At 39.7% G+C, this 24,911-nt stretch overlaps 2 protein-coding genes across 2 annotated transcripts; both read left to right on the top strand.

The window, feature by feature from the left end:
• Window positions 1-407: 407 nt before the first annotated feature.
• On the top strand, window positions 408-3,869 carry LOC108671704 (26S proteasome regulatory subunit 4). The gene is made up of 4 exons (XM_018159275.1): window positions 408-632; window positions 1,141-1,338; window positions 1,878-2,120; window positions 3,218-3,869. Exons 1-4 carry the CDS (start codon window positions 408-410, stop codon window positions 3,350-3,352), a joined length of 801 nt encoding a protein of 266 aa, XP_018014764.1. The 3' UTR covers window positions 3,353-3,869.
• Window positions 3,870-6,039: 2,170 nt separating this feature from the next.
• LOC108671701 (translation elongation factor 2) lies at window positions 6,040-16,154 on the top strand. The gene is made up of 6 exons (XM_018159271.2): window positions 6,040-6,152; window positions 10,683-10,897; window positions 11,142-11,335; window positions 11,981-12,117; window positions 12,675-12,871; window positions 14,122-16,154. Exons 1-6 carry the CDS (start codon window positions 6,150-6,152, stop codon window positions 15,914-15,916), a joined length of 2,541 nt encoding a protein of 846 aa, XP_018014760.1. The 5' UTR covers window positions 6,040-6,149; the 3' UTR covers window positions 15,917-16,154.
• The last annotated feature ends 8,757 nt before the right edge of the window (window positions 16,155-24,911 follow it).

The raw sequence follows: 24,911 nt of genomic DNA on the forward strand, positions 1-24,911 counted from the left end.
GTCAATATATTATAATATATATTACATATTATTTTATTATATATTATATGTAATAATATTACATTTAGGTCCCCAATTATATCATGAATAATATTTTTTGTATATTATTCAATATAATGAAATTAAACACAATTCTAATCCTATTTTGTAATTATTCCAATATATTAATTCTATATAATNGTGCTGGGTTGTGTTGTGCTGGGCAGGAGTGCTGGGTTGTGTTGTGCTGGGCAGGAGTGCTGGGTTGTGTTGTGCTGGGTTGTGTTGTGCTGGGCAGGAGTGCTGGGTTGTGTTAGTGCGGTAATTATATTCATCTTCTCCATCACCTATTTGGATAGTTTACTCCCAATAAATATTGCTTATGCTGCTGCCCTGAACACTGAACATGCCATGCATTAATCATCCTTATGCTTGCAGGATTAGACACGCAGATTCAAGAAATTAAAGAATCCGTGGAGCTGCCGCTGACTCACCCCGAGTACTACGAGGAGATGGGCATCAGACCTCCCAAGGGAGTTATATTATATGGCCCTCCCGGCACCGGCAAGACGCTTCTCGCCAAAGCCGTCGCCAACCAAACCAGCGCCACATTCCTGCGAGTTGTTGGCTCGGAGCTCATACAGAAATACCTGGTGCGTCCTGCTCTATGGCAGTAACGTATACTGGCAGTACTAAGGGATTAGTAGGTGCCTAGTGCGTCCTGCTCTACGGCAGTAACGTATACTGGCAGCACTAAGGGATTAGTTTTTCTTGGGGCGATGTTAGCATCTGAATAGCTGTGGGGTCATGAACACTGAGTAGTTAAGGGCCATACAGACTGACGCCAAGTAGTTATGTAGTCGAGAAGACTGAACAGTTGTGGGGTAGTGAACTGGGACCAGAGCATTGTGTGTAATGACTGATGTTTTTAAGGCTCAGAATGTGTCAGGACAGTTATCTGCAATAAACCTTGTTACCCAAGTTGAATCTGAGGCCTTGAGACAAACGTGGATTGGGTTTAGAAAATTCACCAAATCACTGTGATATGTTTGGCTAATGGAACATTTTGGACAGTATTGGGCTGATATTAACAGGTTGTGAGGTAACTCGTGCCTATAAAGTAAGTAACATGAAGCCTAAATAGTCTTGTTTGCAAAACAGGGTGATGGTCCCAAGCTGGTGCGGGAGCTGTTCAGAGTGGCTGAAGAGCACGCGCCCTCCATTGTCTTCATTGACGAGATCGACGCTGTGGGCACAAAGCGCTATGACAGCAACAGCGGCGGCGAGCGCGAGATCCAGCGTACCATGCTGGAGCTGCTCAATCAGCTCGACGGCTTTGACTCCAGGGGGGACGTTAAGGTGAGATCCAGCGTAACATGCTGGAGCTGCTCAATCAGCTCGATGGCTTTGACTCCAGGGGGGACATTAAGGTGAGATCCAGCGTACCATGCTGGAGCTGCTTGACCAGCTTGACGGCTCTGGGTGGAACGTTAACGCAAGGTCTTTTTTTTTACGTAAATTAACAGCTGGTGCTGGTTTAGGGTCTTTATCAGGATGTGAGAAATTTTGTCAACATACTGCTCACGTGAGCAACTGTCAACACTCTGCTCACATGTGTTTGTTCATGGCAAATTACTGTACCGTGACTGCATGTATCGCTCATCAGATCAGGGGTCATACCATAGTTCACGTCGCTGCCGATTTCTCGTCTGTTATTGGGTTGGTTTAGCTTGAGAAGCCGTCGGTAATTGGCTGACTGAGTTACAAACTCTTAACTCTGCTTGAGAATACGGCCACTGGGCAGAGCTGTTTTGTATTTGAAGCTCCGTACAAATGTTGAAATTTTGACTTCTTTTTCGAGTAGAATTAAGTGGTAATTTATGTCGCATTTGATGCAGGTAATCATGGCGACGAACAGGATCGAGACACTGGAAACCGCGCTGATTAGATCGGCTCGCATTGACCGCAGTATCCCGCTGCCTGATGAGAAAACCAAACGTCGAATCTTCAACATTCACACTAACAAGATGACGTTGTGTGGCGGCGTCAACTTTGACGAGCTTAACCTCGCCAAGGACGACCTAAGCGGCGCTAATATCAAGATGATCACCTCACGTCCTCGCAGCGGCGCTGATATCAAGGTGAGCAAGAACACCACGCCATTCCAATTCTCTTCTTATATAGTCTATATTGTTATTGTTTCTCCAATATTATTCGTATGCGCTGTGTAACATTCGTAACATTTCATCGGAGTAAAATAAGTATTTGTCAGTCTGAAGTGAGGCTTGGTTCGTGGACGGGAATGCGATGTAAAATTAAATACGTAATATTATTATAGTAGTATACCGATTAGTTTTGGACTTAATTTTAAAAGTAGTAAATTATTGCTCGTGACTAAGCAAAATCATAGTTTCTTCATATTGATCACCATGCCTATTATGTGCTGGTTTGGTTGTCTTAGAGCAACAGCACAAAGTTGCGCCTGCGTCTTTCTTTATCTCCACTTGTGTAGACGGTCTTTTGAATGTTACTTTATTCTTTTTACTACACTTCTCTTTAACCTTCTTGTTGTTTGTCTGCTACAAATATTATAATCGATATTTAACTCGCTTCTAATTGTCCAATCAATCTGAAATTTTGCATACTTGCAAAGTTGCATAAAGTCAGAGACAAATCTTGAAGCAGTTGACAGAATAAACAATTTTAAAATTTTGAAGAAAACTATTTTTTATTGAACAAAAATTTAAAATAAAAAAATTTTAAATTTTAATTTTTAAAAATGAAATTATGAATTCATTGTACATGTGTAACATCGGAGACAACGGCCTCTTAGGAAGTGTTGTCTTTAAAAAGTAATTTTTTGACACATTCTCTTTACTTTTGCATGAAACCTAACATTCGAAAAAGTATTCCATTTCATTCCTGTGTCTCAGTTTATTCAATTTTGCATTCGAATAATCATATGTGCACCGATTTCAGAAAACGGTACATTTTAGTCTACTTGGAGATGGACTTGGTAGTTTTTATGGAGGGTGTATGTAGTCTACGTGTATCTCGCTATTCATCTGTTTTTTGACAGATTGTGCATTTTGTTCTGGCATAATTCAAGAAATATATTTGAAAAAGCCCAGTTCCTTCTGTGTTTCAACGAAAATTATCTCTGAAATCAGACTAATTAACGTGTTAAAGCACGTTCATTATAACTTGATCAACTTGTGATACTTTTTTGTGTTTGCAGGCGATCTGCACAGAGGCCGGGCTTATGGCGCTGCGTGAACGCCGCATGAAGATAACAAATGAAGACTTTAAGAAGAGCAAGGAGAGCGTCCTCTACCGCAAGAAGGAGGGCACGCCCGAGGGGCTGTATCTTTAAGAAGAGCAAGGAGGGCACGACTCCTTTAGACTCTTAAGTTCAGTAAAACATGAAAAACTTTCAAGGAACTTCTAATCAGAATAAGATCTCTCAAAAATTCTGCACAAATTAGAAGGAACGGAGTCATTGCGTCTTTCTTAACTCAGCTGTCTGGGCCTTTTGCTGCTTCTTATGGCGCATCCGAGCCTTCCAGTAAACGCGGATGATGTTTGTTTAACACCATTAGCCTCCGGTAACCTAAAAGTATGCTTTTTTTGGTTTATTGCACTCCAGCTTACGTTTAAAAAAATTTCAATTATAATCTTTTCTTTGAGCTGCAGTCAAAACTTGCTGCAAGTAGCAGGCCTTCTCTGTTAATATCGCAATTCTCGTGCTGATGACGATCCCGTTCATGAAGGTTGGATTGATATCAAATATTCATTGTGGATGAGGTTAGGAGGTCAGAATTAAATCGTTTATCATTTTGGCCGCAAAAAAATGGTTCTCTTGTGCTAATTCAATAAAGAGGTTGAAGATCTTCGCTTATTTTATTGATCACTTGGTGCCCTTGCACATTAAAATGTTTCCTTATCTGTTCCTCTATTGGTTAAAATGTATTGCAAACGCAGCAACATCAAAAACATATCTCACTGCAGTGAGTGACAGAGAGCGCATTTTCTCAAAATCAACGAAAACTTGAAATAACGGACAGACGGACGGACATGACTAGCACAATAGGGTTTTTTTCGATAAATGAGAAAATTCACTAACGAGCAGAAATAAACTTTGCATTGCTGTTCATGTCTGTACGAAAAAAATTCGACTGAGTGAAAACCAATTCTCATGACGCATAAGCGGTCAACAACATTGAAGGACGGCCGAGTCGCACCTGTCGGACAATTTTTCGCCAGGTCTCCAAGATTCCATGAACCTAAAATATCTCCCAAACTAATGGACGCAGCTCGATAAAACTTTGAACGTGAGTTTATTCGGCCATGACGGCGACGTTTAGGTTGCGTATATTTATCGATTCCGCCTTCATTTCCAACATAAACGGTCATAACATAACCTGACCTGATGTGGCCTGTCGCCGATTCTTGTATTTTTCGTGACTTGTTCACAGAAGATCTAAAATCGTGTCATTTGACCGGATCTTTTCAGGACTGACGATAGTTTGAAATAGCTACTAGACTTCCACCGGGTTCGATATTGTGCTAGGCATTTCAAGTCTGAACATGTATTTTTCCATTTCTTTATCTAGTCTGTTCTTGAACGCGTTCATACTCGGAGCGCCAACGATGTAATCGGGGAGACTATTCCACATGTCGGTAATTCGAAGCGAGAAGAAATGTTGTCGCGTGGATAAATTGCAGCGCAATTTTTTTTAGTTTTTTTATCGTGGCCCCTGGTGTTGGTTCTTGTTTCAAATTCTAGTAATTCTTCGGTGACCTTTAATAAACCACGAGCATACTTGTATACTTCAATGAGGTCCCCACGATGTCATACTGACCAACATTATATAGTTTCTAAACTACTGAGCAGATTTGAGCGAAAATTTGTATATAAATGCCTAATCATTATTAGCTCGTGACAATTTATTTCAGTTTCTCAGTCATTTACGGGTTATACGAATATACAGAAAAGTGACAGGTATTTATGCACATATTGTCAAATTTGTAGAGAACAAGAACTATCTTTCTCAACTTCTTGAGCTCAGCTCGAGGAAACATTGCACATTCGTTCATTGAAACCTTAAAGTGTTGTGGTCGTGGTAATTTTTTCGGTATACGCTTCCTTTCCAGGCTTCGTTCGCTCACTGCGAAATTTGAACCGTATGTACGCATAACTTGGAAACACAGGCGAAATTGAAAGAACAAACATGACCTAAGCATCACCGTTATGGCCTAATAAACGCATGTGCAAAGTTTTATTTAGCTGCGTTAGTTACTTTGGAAGTTAATCATGTTCACTGACCGACCGGCCGCAAGTCTGACCAGAGAATTGTCTGAGAGGTCCAAAATGCGTGGTTGCATTTTCTACGTTATTCAGTTGAACATAGCTTATTGACCTGAACTCAACTACAGACTCTATAAGACAAACTTAATTCGACCGTAATGAGATAAGAGTATTAATGTATTATTAGCCCTGACTTTCGACATCCACGGTGAAAATGTCGGTTTGGTTGACAAATTGTCGAATTATTGCAGCCTTTGTAGTTGATAATTTATAATTCATTCTCATTGAATATTTTTCATCGTAAATACTTATATAGAGTATGATTCATCAATAATTCTTCCTAATTAAATTTTTCGAAACATTTTGCTAACTCATTGCTATGACATTTGAACAGTAGTGTTTTATTGAGAACGGGTCCCATCTACATTGATGAAGGCTTCTCAATAATTTTTTTAATATGCAATATGATTGAATGGGAAAACTATAGCATTTTCATTTAAATCATTAATATGCATCTACAAAAATTTACGAAACATCATGCAACATTGCCAGGGCAACTTGATTTGTGACATTTTTAAACTGAAAACTGTTCTTTGCTTTCTAAAAACGTTTATTTTTCTTTATAAGTCGAACATTATGCGTTTTTTCACTAGCCTAAAACTTTATTGATGACATCATGTTGTTCATTATTACACCTCATGGTTTTACTGGGAACCATGAGCCCAACACCCTCTAGCGGCCCCTATATTAATCAGTATCTCTCAACGTCACTGCTTGTGGAACGGTCCTTTCGGCGCTGACGGTGTAAGACTGAGCATCGTGAACTGAATTCCTGCTTGGGAATTATCTTTCAACCTTCAAAATGGTACGATTTTATATCTATATTGGTTAAATGTGCATTTTTTCTGGTCTCGAATGTTTATAAACTTGTTTGCTAGCATATTAATCACTGATTTTCCCGTTCTCGAATTAGAAAGTGTGCGTTTACGGTTTAGCCGACATCTATCCTTTGTGGTTAAACTTGTTATTTACCAAAGTGTGATCGTGTTTTTGACCAATGGCAAATTGTCTATAATTTGAAATGAATTTACTCGAATATCTTTTTTTGCCATCTGGCTGCGCTTATATTTTTCTATCACGCTACTAATTCGAACAACGCTGCCATGCAACGACCGCGTGTGCGCACAAACAATGGCGGCGCCCTCAACTTTTTCTGCTGATGAGACGAAATTATGTTAACTCGTAAATTGGAGTGTTACGTGTAAATATTTCATTATCTTAGAAATATATGTCATTATATATTTGTTGTATTGACGTTTCTAACTGAACAGGAGTTTACGATTTGAATTATTTTTACCGCCACGGCACCAGCGAAAAATGGAATGCTCTTGCTTACCTAATGAGCTTTAGTGTAACGTGAAACGTTTTGTACCTAGAATTTGTGTTGGTGTTATTAACCCTGCAGTGATTGCGCTAAAAACGAGATTGATTGTCGCCCAGCATATAGCCTGATATTGGTCAATAGGTTGATACCGTCAACAAATTGAGATGAAAACTTTCTGAGTATTGATCATACCTAGTTTATAGGTATGAACAATCCTATCAATTAAGTTCATTTTATGAAATAGAATTGAGTGTCAGTGACTATTACAATTTCTGTGTTGAAACAAAGTAATATTTTAAACAAATGCACTGGAATTCATTAATATTGCCGAAAATAGTAGAAATATTGCCCTAAATTTTAAGCACACTGCTTGGCAATGTTGGCATTCATTTTTATTTGAGAATAAAAATAATTATAACATTTATTAATTTATACATGTTCAAAACAGTCGAATAATTATATTTAGAGCTTGAAATCTGCATTAATAATTCATAAATTGAATTATCATGTTTAAAGTTTGTTAGCGCAACATACTACATACACAATGTGTAGCACAGCAATCAGCACCAGCTAGCCTAGTTAGGAAAAGTACTTTTTTTCTGAAATATTGCTGCCCTAATATCACATAATTTCAGTAGGTATCTAATCATGTGGTTCTCAAAAGTGTAATTTCACAAAATTTTAAACTTCTGCATCACTTAGTACCAGGCTGCCTGTAAAATATCTTGCTCAATGAGTCAATCCAAAATGTTTTGTTGAAGATCACATAGCCTACCTGCAGTCATTTGACTCGTGTCAGACTGCATTTATTCTTCTATAAAAACATAAATGGTATATTATCACATCATTCACATGTTCTATTGCCTCTGAAGTGAAGATAAATTTTCTTGTTGCTGTTTTTAGTGATATTTGGAGTAACATGTGCACAGGACTTTGCTTGCTGATTAGCTCACTGGTCACAAATGGTTCTTCATGGCCAGGATTAGGAATTCACGGCTCAAAGGAATGGAATTGCAGCTTGCAAATTCATAAATTCACAGTTTGACAAATTCAGTCACAGTTTGGAGTGTAGATGTTTCCTTCACTAGAATCAGCATGCATATATAATCCAGACTTTGAGAAGCTTCTACTGGAACTTGTGTAGCTTTGAGCATGTTTATTTAACATTTAATTTAAAGTCACTGGAAGCACTAGCCACTAGGAATTGATGCTGGTGGTTTTTAAAAAATATGTATATTTTACATACATGGATTACGTATGTAATCTTCCATCTGCCTGACCACTGCAGGCTCAACAAGAGATCTAATGTTGCAAGATGAAAATTTTGTTGCTAATATGGTAAGAGATGATCTCACTGCAACTCAATATTAATTTATAGTCTAGCCTATGTATCTCATAATTTGAATGTTTTTTCAATAACTTGAATTATTCTGCTAAAAATTTAGTAATAAGTATAAAATTGGTATTAAACTTGTTTTTAATTTCTTGTTTCTTCTCTACTGATGGATCAAAGGAAATGTTTTTTTTTACAACCCTTTCTTTTTTTCCCTGTGCTGATTTGTTTCAATTTACAATCAAACGTACACTAATTGATATGATTTGAACTAAGAAATTGTTTCTAATATTTGCCTCCTGTGAATGAGATGAGTGATCATGCTCTTGGACAATTAATGAAAGTTTCTATGGCCCTTGCTTTATTTCTTCAATTTTAATGAAGAATAATGGTACATTTTTACTGTCTTTATAGAATTTACCTACAAACCGATAGTTTTTACCCATGATTTATAAAAATTTTCTTTACCAATTCCAGTTGAAGGATTTTTCTAAATCATATTCTTTTACTCCTATATATATAGTACTTGAGTAATTGCCACCCTGGGTAACAAATGGTATGGCTATCCTGATTCCTGATGCTTGTCCCCAACTCATCAGATTATAATATTGAGGCAGTTAAGGCAGCAACATTAGGCATCTGCTTACATTGTTACAATAGATAATTCATGAACCTCTTATTTTTGATTTTCAAATTGATATTTCAGTTGCAGTTTAAATAGAATTTATTATTCTATTTAAGTGATTACTTTGAATCAATGGAAGAATATGCTAACCAAGTGTAAGATATCAAGCTGGCAAAGATACAGTCAACTGAGGTGCCACTTTTAATGAATTAACTCATTTTATCAATGTAAATTGGAATTCTGGAAATGGTGTACAGTAAGATTTAAAAACAGTAGAAAAACATAATGAGAACTGAGTACAGCACAAAATTGTATCTGAGTACAGTAAGATATAAATATCAGAAAATATTGCTGTATATCTTACTATATATATAATATTTAATAAGATCTGAATACAGTAAAAAAACATAGATATAAAAAAGAGCCATTATAATGTAACTCAAGATGTAAAAAACAACCATTAAAAAAAGAAACAATCACTTGTGACCTGTGTATACAATTGGAATGCACAGGCTCTGAGTAACAAACAATAAAAGAATAATGTTAACCACGTGTCCTTACACACAATAATGAAACCAGCTTCATTTGGAAGGGAATTTTCAAAAAACAACAAAAGACAACTGGTCTCTTGGGTGTCTTGTCCTTTACAACATATGTGGCATGTAACAGACTAACAATGGAAGATTGTAGTTAGTCTAGTGAAGTTATCATAGATTTTGGAATTAGTACCAAAGCTTGAGCATGTTACTGCTTTATTTTATGTTAAAATTCTCATTTTAGGAGCCAAAATATTATCTGGGTAGAAAAACAAGAGAATTAAGACTTTGCTTCCCTTATTGTAGCCTTTGGGCTTTTTCCAAGTCTCTTCAAACTTATTGTAGGAACTGATGACTTTGTCTGCTAAAAAATGCTTGAAAATCACTTTTTGTTTAGAAAGATAGAATAAAGGTCAGTGAAATCTTTTTAGTACGTAGATCAATGTGGGTTTTTCCAAATTTGAGAAACTACAGTATGTAAATTATATTCCCTCTAATGTTGAAAATAATCTTGAACTCAGTAAAAATGGGTCAAACATTCAATTCAAAATATGTTGATTAATTCCAAACAATTGTGAAGAGAAATGACAATGTTTCTGCAATGAGATGACAAATAACACGTGTCACATAAAAAATTTGATAGAATAGCAAATATGTCTCAGTGGTTACAGTTCAGAGTACCAGGATTGGAGCAGTGAGTTGCACGTTTGAGACCGCAGCAAGCTGTAAAGGTTCTGCAGGATGTATACCTGTCATGGAAAACGTCAGAATGATCTAATGATGTTTAGTTTGATTGTCACTGGCACAAATACAAATTATCAAGAGCATGTAGGAAGGTGCCCCAAACTTTGCTGAATTAATTGCAATCATAAGTTTTCTAATGCTTCCTAGCCAATACTTACAATTCAATACAAATGACAATAACTTGGCTTTCCTTGCAAGTTAGAAGTAATTTCATTGATTCCTATCCTATTGAAATTCTACAGGAATTTCTGCATGTATCAACAGGAAGCATGAGAACGCTGATGAGAACTGCACTTTCATAATTATTTATGAACTGACATGAATGTCAGTTAGACGAAATTTTCCAGCTATGAATTATTAGTTGCTCAGTTTGGTTTGTGCTTTTTTATAGTCATTTTTTGATTTAATTATCAGGGTTTTGTTTCATTCTTTCCTATTAAAACACGCTGTAGCATGTTATAGATTTGGATGTAGACAGGACAGAAGTGTTGTATAATTTTTAGGCCCAGTGTGTTTGATATCCTATCATCCAGTCCTATTTTTCTCCCCATATTTTGATCTCAATTATTCCCCGTTGAAGTTAGGTATGATTTTCTTCAAGATTCCTAATGTTTCTTACATGCTATTCCCGTTTAGATCATAGGAAAGTACATTGTATTCAAGAGAAAATCAGGCATCTTCAAATATTCTGGCTGACTTGCTTAAAAAATACCCAATACCAGCTTGGCTTAGGTTTCAAAATTTAATTGCTCAATTCACGCTTGTTTGTGCAGGTTAACTTCACAGTAACGGAGATCCGTGATCTCATGGATCATAAACGCAACATCCGCAACATGTCTGTGATCGCCCACGTTGATCATGGCAAGAGCACCCTCACCGACTCCCTGGTCTCCAAGGCTGGCATCATTGCCTCCTCCAGGGCGGGTGAGACGCGCTTCACTGACACCAGAAAAGATGAACAAGAACGATGCATTACCATCAAGTCTACGTGAGTGATTCATCTGTAGTGTTATAATTTGTTTGCATTCATTTGTATAAGCTGGTGCAAGTTCCTGATAAGAAGTTGTATATTGTCCTATGTTCATTGTCATTTTAAAGAATTTAAAACTAATGTTTGGGTGTTCTGCAGTCTAGATTTGGCAGCAAAATTACCACCCCACTCGCCCGTTTGGCACAGTACTTGCATTTCATGCGGAAAATAAGAATGTTGAAACATGTCCACAATATTGCAGGGCCATCACCATGTACTTCAAGCTGGACGAAGCCACGCAGGAGTTGATCACGCACCCTGACCAGCAGGAGAAGGGCGAGAGCGGCTTCCTTATCAACCTGATCGACTCCCCCGGCCATGTGGACTTCTCATCAGAAGTCACGGCCGCCCTTCGCGTTACTGACGGCGCCCTTGTGGTTGTCGACTGTGTTTCAGGTTAGCACGCGGTCGCAAATCTGATACACAACCTCGTTAATGTTGGTGTATGGTATTAGCTGTTGACTGTAGGTGCCAGGTTGTTTAGGGCTGAAAAATACCACTGCACAAGTTTCTATCAGGTCATGGAAGCAATTTTGCTCCGGCTACTTCATAACGCTAGATGCTACAATTGCCCTGGTACTTTGAAACGGGAGTAAATTTTAAGGTTGACACCTTCATCATAGGTGGTTAAGGTCTGGTTTGATTAGCCGCTTACAAGTCTGTGTTACTTCTATGTACTGTTGGCTGGTGCCGCCACGAAGATGGTGCGCGGTTATGTAGACTATCTGGCAATTGCGCGTTTGGTGTTATGATTGACCTAAAAACTGGAATTGGCTAGTTTGTGTCGTAATCATATGCACTATGTGCACTTAGGTTGTGTCTGACCAGCAAGTCAACTGCTTAATACGTGCAAGATGTTGCAAGTGGGATTGTGGAAATTAGAAGGGTTACCGGCATTTATGTAAGGATTTACCAGCGAGTGCGTGATGAATATGCAAGTCACGCTTGCCATATGCCATTTAAATTATTGCTCTGTTCTTTGATTATATAAGAACTATCAGAATATTTTGAAGTAACCCTGAAAAACAATTGCGCTTGCAGGCGTTTGTGTCCAGACGGAGACAGTGCTGCGGCAGGCGATTGCTGAGCGCATCAAGCCTGTGCTCTTCATGAACAAGATGGACCGCGCCTTGCTGGAGCTGCAGCTGGAGCAAGAGGAGCTCTACCAGACATTCCAGGTGGGTGTTGGTTACCAGACATTACAGGTCAGCAGTGGGTGCCAGTTGCCCAGTTATTATATGCAAAAAAGTATATGGGTTGAAGTAACCAAAAGTAAGTTTGGAGCTGTTGGCTTCAGTTAAATTTAGTAAGCATAAATCTATGAATAGTAATGCGTTTACTCAACTTTATCCATGAAAACTTGCCTCGATGCGCTCGGTTACTTGAGAGGCAAATTTGCACGTCATTGATATAATGTATATAATATTTAGTGGAAGGTAGAGATTTATTTCTTGATAGCAGGTCTCGATTAATATATTGTTGTTAGTGGATACATTGTAATCAAATTATGATGTGCTGTTTTCTAAGTTATTTATGAGAGTACATTGTTTTTGATTGCATTTCGATTGCAATGAAGGAATACAAACAGTGCAGTATTCTAATGAACGGGATGGCCACCATTTCAAATAGAACTCGTCGATTAAACGAAATTGATATTTTTTTTTCTTTTCACAGTTGAGTTAAGAACGTGATCATTTCTGTCCATAATTCATTAACATGTTTGTATTGTGTGCAGCGTATTGTAGAGAACGTGAACGTTATCATCGCTACGTACAACGATGACACCGGCCCCATGGGTGAGATGCGTGTGGACCCCAGCAAAGGCTCCGTGGGCTTTGGTTCTGGTCTGCACGGATGGGCTTTCTCCATCAAGCAGTTCGCTGACATCTACTCCAGCCTCTTCAAGGTCCCGACCGCCAAACTCATGACCAAGTCAGTATTTCTGCTATTTTACTTACGTGGTCATATGACTGGTGTGTTCTTTTGTGATTTCACACCACTGATAGAGATGGTGTGGCATCTTGAATGCTTGCCGCAATACCTAGAGCTCCGGGTGTATGCCTCGTGGTATATCATTTATAGTCCCAGACAAGAAAAAAAATCCATGGCAATAGTGGGTAGAAACAACTCATATTACAAAATTGTCTATAACTACGCCTATCTACTTATTCTATAGTTATTTTACACCTATTATAACGCAGTGAAATCAATAAGGGTGACCACCAGATATTTCTTTCACATTTAAGTACAGTTTTCGTTTTCTGCACTTTTGTATAAATTGTTGGACGCTTTTCTAATCACTTTTGTCACATCATTGCTGTAGAAATAAACTTCACAGAGATATTTTATTACTATTTTATGTTAGCCCAACATAAACTGTAACTACAAAATTAATTTCAACTTTGATGTTAACACATTGAGTGCGGTTAGCGGTATCAATATTATGAAATACGCCTTGAATACGACATAGCCGCACTTAACGCCTGGAAATTATTTTATATATTGAAACGGTATGTTTTTGCGACAATAACTTCATTTGATGTTATTTTAGTCATAAAGCATCTCATGGGTTCATAGAACCAGTTTCAAAAAATATTATTCATTACTAAAGCCTACAGTCAAGTGTTTGAAATGAGGGAAGGCAAGCCCATAGACTTTTGTCTTGTTTTGCTATGTAACCAGTTGAAATTTGGGCTCCTTAGTTAAGTAAACTCAAATCTTGAAGGACCTACTTGACCAAAGAAGGCTAATGTAGAAAGAAGACTAAACCCTCAAGGTATATTTCATTTCTAAATGCAAAATTCAGTCAGAATTTTAATTCGCTTTTTTAAGCACATGCATGTAGGTTTTTATCAATTTCAAATAATTTAGCTTCCTGGATCACTATCGTTTTTCGTCTTATTTTATAATTATAAATATTCTGGATCTTGTGTATGCAAATCGTAGCGGAAATTTTCTTGGACAAATCTACTGCCGTGTTGCGTCATGCTTTATTAATTGAGATATTGAAAGAGGTTCACTTAATAAAGGAAATGATTAGCGTGAAGCTACTAACTAAATTTGCCTCGATGCCTGGATGCCTGTTGTGATGATATTCCAGTATGGTGGTTCTGTTCATGTCATCATGACATTACCGTTTCATTCTGTTGGAAGTCGGCTCCTTATTTGTATCTTAATTTCAGACTTTGGGGTGAAAACTTCTTCAACAAGAAGACCAAGAAGTGGGCAAAGAGTAAGGACAATGACAACGAGCGAGCATTCAACATGTACGTCCTGGACCCGATCTTCAAGCTGTTCGACGCCATCATGAACTTCAAGAAAGAAGAGACCGCAAAGCTGCTGGAGACGCTGAAAGTCAAGCTGCCCGTTGAGGATCGTGACAAGGAAGGCAAGGCTCTCCTGAAGGTTGTGATGCGCACGTGGTTGCCTGCTGGCGAGACCCTCTTCTACATGATAACCGTTCATCTGCCTTCACCTGTCACCGCCCAAAAGTACAGGGCTGAGATGCTCTACGAAGGACCAAATGACGACGAGTCTTGCATCGGCATCAAGAACTGCGATACGGACGCACCGCTCATGATGTACGTCAGCAAGATGGTGCCCACCTCTGACAAGGGCCGCTTCTACGCTTTTGGCCGCGTCTTCTCCGGCAAGGTATCGACTGGCCAGAAAGTGCGCATCATGGGCCCCAACTACGTGCCTGGCAGCAAGGCTGACTTGTACGAGAAGGCCATCCAGCGCACCATCCTGATGATGGGCCGCTTCGTGGAGGCCATTGAAGACGTGCCTGCCGGTAACATCTGTGGTCTTGTGGGAGTAGATCAGTTCTTAGTGAAGACCGGTACCATCTGCACCGCCAAGGATGCGCACAACATGAAAGTCATGAAGTTCAGTGTGTCGCCCGTGGTGCGCATTGCCGTTGAGCCTAAGAATCCCGCTGATTTGCCCAAGCTTGTCGAGGGTTTGAAGCGTCTGGCCAAGTCTGACCCTATGGTACAGTGCATCATTGAAGAGTCTGGAGAGCACATCATTGCTGGCGCTGGTGAGCTTCATCTTGAGATTTGCCTCAAGGATTTGGAGGAGGACCATGCCGGTATCCCCATCAAGAAGAGCGACCCCGTTGTGTCTTACAGGGAGACCGTATCAGAGGAGTCATCAGAAGTTTGTTTATCGAAGTCTCCGAACAAGCACAACCGTCTGTACATGAAGGCTTGCCCAATGCCTGATGGTCTTGCCGATGCTATCGAGGCTGGCAAGATAACGCCCCGTGATGACCCTAAGACGCGTAAGACTGTTCTCTGCAACGAGTTCGGCTTCGACGCGACCGATGCCATGAAAATCTGGACTTTTGGCCCAGAATCCACTGGAGCCAACCTGTTGGTGGACACGACCAAGGGCGTGCAGTACCTTAACGAGATCAAGGACTCGTGCGTGGCAGGCTTCCAGTGGGCCACAAAGGAGGGCGTACTGTGCGACGAGAACATGCGCAGCGTGCGTTTTAACATTCAGGACGTGACTTTGCATGCTGACGCCATCCATCGTGGAGGCGGACAAATTATCCCAACGTGCCGTCGTGTGCTCTACGCCTCTGTGTTGACGGCCTCACCTCGCCTTCAGGAGCCCGTTTACCTCTGCGAAATCCAGTGTCCCGAGGCTGCCGTGGGTGGCATTTACGGTGTGCTCAACAGGCGTCGCGGTATTGTTTTTGAGGAGATGCAGGTGCCCGGCACCCCCATGTTTGTTGTCAAGGCGCATTTGCCCGTCAACGAATCGTTCGGCTTCACAGCTGATCTACGCTCAAACACTGGCGGTCAGGCGTTCCCGCAGTGCGTGTTTGATCACTGGCAGGACATGCCTGGCAATCCCATGGATGCCAACCCTTCCAACAAACCCTTCAATATTGTCTGCGAGACCCGCAAGAGGAAGGGACTCAAGGAAGGACTGCCCGAATTGGCCAACTATTTGGACAAATTGTAACTGCTACTTGCAGCACGAGCGTTCTTTTATTATTATCTCGTACATGGACCTCCTGTTTCGTAGGTTTATATTGTAAGAGGTAAAATAAAGGGAAAGAAAAAAGTTGAAAAATTTTCGTATTTAACCTCCTCGTAATGGTTCAGTGCCTCTTAGTGTGGGCGTTCTGCGTATGCTCTCCTAAATATGGCGTTTCTAGCACGGCTAAGCATATTTTATATTAAATATACTACCAAAGGTATGGGTTTGCTTCTCCCCTTAAGATATTAAGCTATGGGGCTAGCAGGTAGGGAACAACCAATATGAGCGGGAAATTTATTACGTATTTTGTTTGGCGTAGAAAATAGTTATAAAGTAATCTCTTCACTTTCTATCGAAGGTATCGATATTGAACCTATTATGATCATTCGTTCACAGATAAACTAACATAAGTGAGTTTTGAACCTCTACTACTACTCTACTGATCGTTGACACTTGGACAAGAAGCAGTTGTTTTGTTGTACGATGGAGAAAAACGGTTGCTGGTCGTTCAGCTACGCGTGACTAATCGCAATTTTAGCAGTAATATCTATCAGAATTCAAGTGTGGAGCCTATTTTTTGGACTCTAGAGACTGATCGGGACGACGCTGTTAAACAAACCTACCGCGAGGTGAAGCTGACGATGACGTGCAGTTTTCATGTGGCCGTTGAATACCTCTCACACTTCGGGAGATTCGCGTAACTTATGAATGTCGATATCATTTCCCTCGCACTCAGTGGGACCAAAGATGCACTCTGACCTTAGAAACTGCGGGATTGTGCTTCTGCGGTTTGTACACTCCTAGCCGTATATAAAGCCGATAGCCATATATAACCTCCTCGTTAGGGTGAATTTGTTTCAAATAATTTTAAATATCTAATATCTGAAAGAAAAAATTCGGTGTAGAAAAGCCTTGCATACTACTGATTGGTGGAGAACAAGCAATGCAACATGTCAATTTTTACATCAAAAAATATTAGCCGCAACTACTATATAAAAAAGCATTGTACATAATTTCAATCCGTGCTGTTATATATATATCTGATATGAAAGCCTACACATTTTATAAGCACTTGGCTTGATTACAAGTAAATGCTTATAGTAGAACAAAAAAACTACCGTTAGGTTACGAGGAAATCATTTCGTTACGGAACCCCGTACGACTACGAGCCCGCAGTACGTGGAGGTAGTCTATTGCCGCGCGTTGTACGTAATAAGGCATTGATTGCAGTAGTCTACCTGGTCATGAAAATAAATAACATAACATATTGATCTCGGCGCTGAAGTGTAGGCCTGATGTGGATTCTGGCCTGTCGCCGATTCTTTTCCTTTTCGTGCCTTGTTCATAGAAGATCGAAAATCGTGTCATTTGACCGGATCCTTTCATGACTGACGAAAAGTTACGATAGTTTGAAGTAGCTACTAGACTTACACCTGGTTCGATATGGTGCTAGGTATTTCAAATGTGAACTTATATTTTGGTATTATTGCAGATTAACTACATCCAAAAAAAAGGGTGTTTTTTTTTTAATTATATGTTTTTTGGGGTGTAGATTACGAATCTGAAATCCATAGTCGCGAAAAAAATCGGTTTTCCGATGCCGACCGCCAAAAATGGATTTCAGATTTGTAATCTACCCCCCAAAAAACATATAATTAAAAAAAAAACACCCTTTTTTTTGGATGTAGTTAATCTGCAATAATACCTATATTTTTCCATAGCTTTATCTAGTCTGTTCTTGAACGCGTTCATACTTGGAGCGCCAACGATGCCATCGGGGAGGCTGTTCCAACTTCCACATGTCGGTGATTCGAAGCGAGGATGAAATGGTCAGGAGAATTATTACTTCATTATTGTACGTTGGTGAACTCTTATTCTGTTTTCAACCTGTACGAGTACGTCTGTACCTGTTCTATAAATTTGTTAATACCTGTTCTATCATTGTAAAGTATGTGCTTTATCTATTTTACTATTTAGCACAGTGGTTCCCAAACTTTTCAGGCTGGCACCCCATTTGGCTCCCTAGTGAATTTCTAGCGCCCCCCACAGACATACGCCTCTTTCTTGAAATTTAATAACCTGCAATATTAAAAGAATAAGGTTAAACACAAATGTGTATTTCACAAATATAACCCCATTTACTGAACCAATATGTTTTTCAGCTGTTTTAACTGTTTCAGCTCTAGAAACCTAGGGTGTCGCGGGCGAATTTACGGCCGGACTCGTGGCCGGTCTCGCGACCAGTCTCCAAATTCAATTATCAAGTAATATCACCCAAACTATTGAAAGCAGCTCAATGAAACTTAGAACATGTATTCACCAGAACCTAACGGTGATGTTTAGCTTGTATTTTTTTTAATTTCACCTTCATTCGTGAGTTATGCGTATATTGCTAAACAGGCCGAAATTCGCAGTGATCAAAGAATTTCTTCCAAACTATTGAACAGATTTGAACGAAATTTTGAATATACATTCCTAACTACCAAACGGTGATTTTTTAGCTTATAAAATATTTTCGATTTAACCTTCGTTTGCGAGTTTTTTTTTTTATTTCACTGTCATTCTCGATTTCTTACTTCCTTATATTCGCCTCGTATCGCCGGGTAATTTGTCACTTAAATTCGCAGCGATCAAGAAATTTCTTCTAAACTACAGAGCAGATTTTAACGAAATTTTGTATATTAATACCTAACCTCTCAACGGTGATGTTTAGCTCGTGAAATTTTTCTATTTTGCTTTCGTTCGTTAGTTATACAGACATAGGAGGAACGACCGGCTTTTCTACCGGGCCACCGGCCGTATAACTAGCAAACGATGGCAAAACGAAAAAATTGTAAACATCACCGTTGCTGAGGTTAGGCATTTAAATACCAAGTTTCGTTCAAATTTGTTCTGTAGTCTGGAAAAATTTCTTGATAACTGTGAATTTAAGCACGTATTGCTGTTTAAATCACGAATGAAGGAGAAATGAAAAAAAAATCGCGAACGAAGGCACAATCAAAAGAATTTTCACAAGCTAAACATTACCGTTCGGAAGTTAGGACTGTAAATTCAAAATTTCGTTCGAATTTGTTCAGTAGTTCTGACATTGACTTCAGACTACCGCCCCCCTACCGCCCCCAAAATCTTTCCACTGCCCCTAGGGGGGGGGGCGATATCGCCCACTTTGGGAACCACTGATTTAGCAGAAAGGTGAGTACGCTGAAATCCTAAATTTGAATGACATGCATAGCATTCTTCGCAGTAAAAGAGAAGAGACGTTTTAGAGTTTAGAAGAAGAGTTAACAGAGTGCGTCATAAGCTCGCCCAGCGTTTTCTGCGGGACAAGGAATTAGTTTCATTTTCCTGTCTCTTGTTCGAGTTTTGTGTCACCTGAGTTGGGCAATGCTTCATGTTCTTGTTCACGTCAAGCTGCATTAATGAGCGAACGGATCACAGAGTTCTAACGTGTTTAATAATTATTGCAGATTTGAGTCTTCGACTGTGAGTAAAAAGCAAGTTTTAGTATGCGAGGTATTAGGAGTATTGCTGCTGAAGCTTGTGTGCTAACCCAATGGAGAGCTAACACTTCTGAGAGTGGAATGATTTTTCGTCATAGGTTGTGAGTGGGGAAGAATTTTTTTTACTCAGTAGTTTAATTAGGATACATTTGGCTTGACGTTTGTTAGCATATTAGGTACGGTACTGAATGAGAGGAGTTTTCGTGCTAGTAGAGGAAATGTATAGAAAATAATGCTGAAGAATTCGCCGTTCGGAAATCTAGTTAAGCTGGGTAGATTTGCCCATGGTTGAATTGATACAGTGTATTTAATTAAGGGGACCGACCTAGCTAAAATTTGAAAATGTTGAGTTTTTCTGTTTCTTATCTCATCTTAAAGGTTGTTTTCTTGCGCATCGAACGTCAAAATGTTCTTATTTTTACATTTTACGTATGTATGTGAAGTTTCATGATGATCGGATAATAACTGTAGAAGTTTCTCCGGAGCTAGGTCGGTCCCCTTAAACCATGGATTTGCCTATCAAAGCGCGAGTGTTGTAAGCATTTTATGTATGAATATATTATCGTTATGATGTTTTACCATGGAAGAATATATGTATTGGTTTATCAAACACCGTACAATAGCTGTCCTGCAGTCTGTTTATAGTATTCACCACCTGAGTCGTTCACTCTGCATTGTCAGTCTGTTAGGTTTGTTAACTGAAGAAGTTTCTTAGGTAATGTGTTTGTGACTTTAGTTACAGACGGAAACTAGTACTGGTAGCCCATGAGCATGAACTCAACCGTTCTGTTGTCTTTATTTCCGGTGTACGCCCCATGGCTATGCCCTCGGGGTATAGTATCGGAATTGTGGGTCATTTAACTCATTTTGACCCAAAGAAATATAGGAGGGATAAATGTTCCGCGGGCAAGTGAATTTTGCTCAATTAGAGAAAAAATCTGCTAGTGTTGTTGCGGAAAAGCAATACTGACGTCAACAGTATAACTTCAATAAATTGCCAATGTCTAGCATCTCTGTTGTCTAGCTAGCGTCTCTCCCAACCCATTTCTAGTTGTCAACGCTATCCTCCAGCCGTATCTGTTAGCCGCTTCAGGGGTTGGTGAGTGCTTAGTGATTGCCAAATATTTTGTTCGTTTAACTCAGGCATAGAATATTTGATCACTTGTCAGCGCTTGTGTCTTTGTTGCAGATATAATTGTACGTCATGAAATGCTATAGTTTAGTAAACGAACTCGACAAACGCTGAACGTAGATTAACACGAAGAAACGGCAGATGATGACAGTTGATGAGTTTCAGCTCACGCCTTAACTCTGCGTGCATCGCTCACACGAAACTTTTGAGCCATAACCGCAGAACGTTTTCCTTCAAGGGCGAAGTAAATGCTAGCGCTGTCGAGTAACTAGGCATGTAACTAAATTCTTCCGTTATGGGCCTTGATGGATCATACAGAAGAAACATCGGAAGTAATTTAGTGTGTTAGAAGCACCCGTAGCCGTCGCATTCATACTCGTTACCACTGAGCGTTGTAAGAGTTACTCTTTACCACTGAGCGTGAATGTTTAAAGGCAATTTATATGTATATGTATATTGGCTTGCAAGTGCCTATTATTCGAAATTCTATGATGATTTACCTATCTGATAATTTTGAAATTTTGACCCTGGTTCACTTCGAGTTTGTGAAGTACTTCGAATGGTCAGTTTAACGGCTGTGTAAAATGCAATTCCGTGAGTAACGATCTTGTTGATTTGAACCTGACTGCTGACTTGCAGCGTGCGAGTTGCAGGTGATTTTCAAAACAACGATCATCCTGAAGATCTGGCCTTTGGGTCAAGCGTTGACTTGACAAACTCGCCATTCTTGACCGCAATATAGATGGAAATATATGCATGTACATGCTCATTTTTAAAAGCAGTTTTCGTTTATCGCTACAAATGCGCGAAGTAAAATGTCAATTTCAAAAGTTAACACTTAGAATTTTCCCTAGTTTTACACTTTTTGTTAGAACTGGCCTTAACAAGAAGCTTTCCCTCAAGCGATGAGTTAGTGTGTTACTACATATTTTTGCCTAGAATTTGAGTGAAGGATGTGTCGTAACCGAAAGCATAGGTGACTCATTCAGAACTTTATTCAACAGTAACACAACATCCTGAAAGAAAATTACACTACCACAAAACAGCAACACGACAACGTGAAGGGAATATATTCCTAAGTGAATGTCTGACACATACAGAAACTAATTACAGAATACTTACGTGGAGAACGGTAGTTCTAGGCTTAAGAGCCGAGCCAATTCTAATAATAGTCATTAGTTCTAGAATCTAGAGCGAAGTCACTTACTAGAATAAACTTCATGTAGTACGGAATACGATGTACATGTGAGCGCTACAACTGAAATTTCACGATGGAATGCATAACAGGAATATAATGGAAAGAAACGTGCCATTAGAATAGAATAGAAGTGTCGGCGTTGAAGAAATAGGCCCATGGCCTGTTGCCGATTCTTGAACTTTTCGTGACTTGATTCACAAGGGATCCGGCCTTTGGAACCCGATCTTACTTATTGCCTGATCCGTAATTTGCTAGGCATTTTAAGACTGAACATATGCTCCTGCATAGCTTCGTCTCATACTCGGAGCTTCAACGATGCTATCAGGGAGGCTGTTCCACATGTCGGTGACTCGAAGCGAGAAGAAATGTTGCCGCATGGATGTGTTCCAACGCTGTTTTTTTAGTTTATAGCCGTGGCCCCTGGTGTTGGTTCTTGTTTCAAATTCTAGTAATCCTTCTGGGACCTTGTATAAGCCATGAGTATACTTGTATATACTTCAATGAGGTCCCCACGCAGACGTCGATAATGGAGACTTGGAAGCTTCATAATCTTTAATCTTTCCTCATAGGACTTGCCTTTCAAGCCCGGAACTATCCTTGTTGCGCGTCTTTGAACACTCTCTACTAAATTTTTGTCCTTTTCAAATTTCGGTGACCACACGACGTTTCCAAACTCCAGGTTCGGGCGCACGACAGCAACAAACAACTGCTTCATCGTTTCTAAATCTAGGACCTCGAAAGAGCGTCTGATCAGTCCAAGTCGTTGATTGGCTTTATTAACTTGACCTTCAATATGCTTAGAAAATTTCAACTCATTGTCGATATTAACTCCTAAATCCTTTTCCGTTGTCGACTTCGACATCATCACTCTGTCGTTGCAACCGTGTCTTCTCATACTGTAATCTTGCTGTTCATTATTCTTGCCAAGGTGGATAACTTTACATTTGTCAGCGTTAAAACGCAGCTGCCACTTATCAGCCCAGTCAACCAGCCTGTCAAGATCACCTTGCAACTGTACTTTTTGCGACGTATTCTTCACCGTATTATAAATTTTTGTGTCGTCAGCATACATCGAGCAAACGCTAGACACAGCTTCTGGTAGATCGTTTATAAACGCAACGAATAGAATAGGCCCGAGAACGCTTCCTTGTGGCACGCCGCTGCGCGCTGAAGCCCAGTCTGATACGGACCCATTAATACTGACACGTTGTCGCCTCCCATTGAACGTTTACACCATTTTTTATTCTTTCTTTTTTTCAGTGAACCTCTAGGCTTGGTAAGATATTATTGTACGCATTGTACATGTTTGAGCACAGATATGCGCGGACTGATAGGGAGGTCTATTCGAGTTAAAAGCGCCTGCTGACACTAAGCTGGATGCCGATTACTTCTACAGCATTTCACCGCCCGCGATCTGTTACTTTCGCAGCAAAATTAGTGCACAGAGAAGACAGCAATAAAACCAACTACGGATGTCTCAGCACGAAGATGACTGTGAGTAGTAACTATCTATTTACTATCGTGGGATAGGGCAAAAGGAGCAACAGGCATGATATTGTTATACTATAATTGCCGCTAACGGTATTGTATTGTACTTGTGTAATGCAGTGTTGCAACCATCGTGTACTTTCGTGTTATCGATAAGCCGAATAATGAGGAGTCTCATGGGTTATGAGAATTTTTCTTGTAGAAATAGCTCGATGAATGGTTAGCAATAGGTAAACTTGTCATCGATTCGTTTGTATTCCTCGACCTTGCAGAATTTCCACTTTCGTTTACCAACGATGTATGTTGATAAAACGTTGTCTATTACACATTATTTTAAGCCTCATCGGGATGCCATATCACAGTGCAGGAGTGGGGCAGGCACAAGGGAAGACTAGCGAGAAGAGAAGTCGCGCGGTGAACAAAGGTGAGATGTAATTTTCCGATACACTCACTGTTGGAGCGACAGGAGCCAGTATAAGGCTCAGATACCACCGCCCTACTACATTAATTGTTCTAGGTGAACCCCCAGTCAGGCATAGTCGTTTCAAACTATCTGTTCAAGGGCCAATATTAACTCTAATTTTGACTCTATTCTTAACGCCGAGTTACATCATGGACCCTCCAATGTCACTATGTTATGCCGTAAATTTTAGTATTACGCTTCTGGATAAATGTTTCAGGGAAGTTGTGATGTATGTTGCGCAAGACCAACTGGATACTATGAGCTTATCTGCATGCCATCTTATATGTTCAGACTTGAAATGCCTAGCGCCATATCTAACCTGGTGGAAGTCTAGTAGCTATTTCAAACTACCGTCAGTTTCGAATATCCGGTCAAAGGACCTGCATTCAAATCTTCTGGAGCAAGTCACTAAAAGTACAAGATTCAGCGACAGGCCATATCAGGCCTATTCTTAAGCGCCGACATCACTATGATATGATATGATATTAGTGATCAATTGGCGTCTACCGCAACTTTTGTTAGCTACAACACAGGTTTTAAAGTATGTGGTTCAAGCACTATCTGCAGGTAGGGGAGTGACCAGAAACGGAGCATTGCAGAAAGTTGCTATGTTCAAATTTTATTATAATTTTTTTGGAACGACAGGAGCAGTTGGCTTGTAGACTTCTGCCATCGGTAAAAGATTTTATTGGAGACGAGAAAAAAGCTCTCTGTAGCTTGGTGCTCCAGGGTCTATTAGCGATTTACGGTCAGTAGCTGGGCACGTCACCATGCAACAAACGGATGACTGATTGACTCTGAATGAATACAGTGAAGATTTACATAGAGTAACGGTTCTCTGGGACCTATTTTGTAAAAGGTTTGATGCGTTTCAAAATATAATGATTCTTATTTTCGCCTCACTGTTTGATATCACATGCATTAGAAACGTTCATGTATCCCGATTTTGTTTCTAAATAATTCTAGATGGTTGACGGTAGAGGAGAAACGGAATATCCTCTGTTTACGTCGACCACGATATTGATTGAATTCGAAAATTTTTTATTTTTAATTAATTTCTAATGTACTTCTTCGGTTACGATCTTAACCCCATTATCTATTGCCTATTGGAATATTTTCATGGTTTGCCTAAAGGGACTGTCCTAACCCTAGCACCTTCCCTGGTCGAACTTTACAACTGCTGCCTCACTAACGGA

The sequence above is a fragment of the Hyalella azteca genome, unplaced genomic scaffold, assembly GCF_000764305.2.
Source record: "Hyalella azteca isolate HAZT.00-mixed unplaced genomic scaffold, Hazt_2.0.2 contig9004, whole genome shotgun sequence".
NCBI classification, from domain to species: Eukaryota; Metazoa; Arthropoda; class Malacostraca; order Amphipoda; family Hyalellidae; genus Hyalella; species Hyalella azteca.

What these genes read in the sequence shown, in the direction of transcription:
- LOC108671701 (XM_018159271.2), top strand. An exon ending in TGCATTACCATCAAGTCTAC is followed by an intron (nt 10,898 to 11,141) that starts GTGAGTGATTCA and finishes ACAATATTGCAG; the next exon opens with GGCCATCACCATGTACTTCA. An exon ending in GGTTGTCGACTGTGTTTCAG is followed by an intron (nt 11,336 to 11,980) that starts GTTAGCACGCGG and finishes TTGCGCTTGCAG; the next exon opens with GCGTTTGTGTCCAGACGGAG.
- LOC108671704 (XM_018159275.1), top strand. Translation starts at nt 408, where the DNA reads ATGCTTGCAGGATTAGACACGCAGATTCAAGAAATTAAAGAATCCGTG. An exon ending in ACTCCAGGGGGGACGTTAAG is followed by an intron (nt 1,339 to 1,877) that starts GTGAGATCCAGC and finishes CATTTGATGCAG; the next exon opens with GTAATCATGGCGACGAACAG. An exon ending in GCAGCGGCGCTGATATCAAG is followed by an intron (nt 2,121 to 3,217) that starts GTGAGCAAGAAC and finishes TTGTGTTTGCAG; the next exon opens with GCGATCTGCACAGAGGCCGG.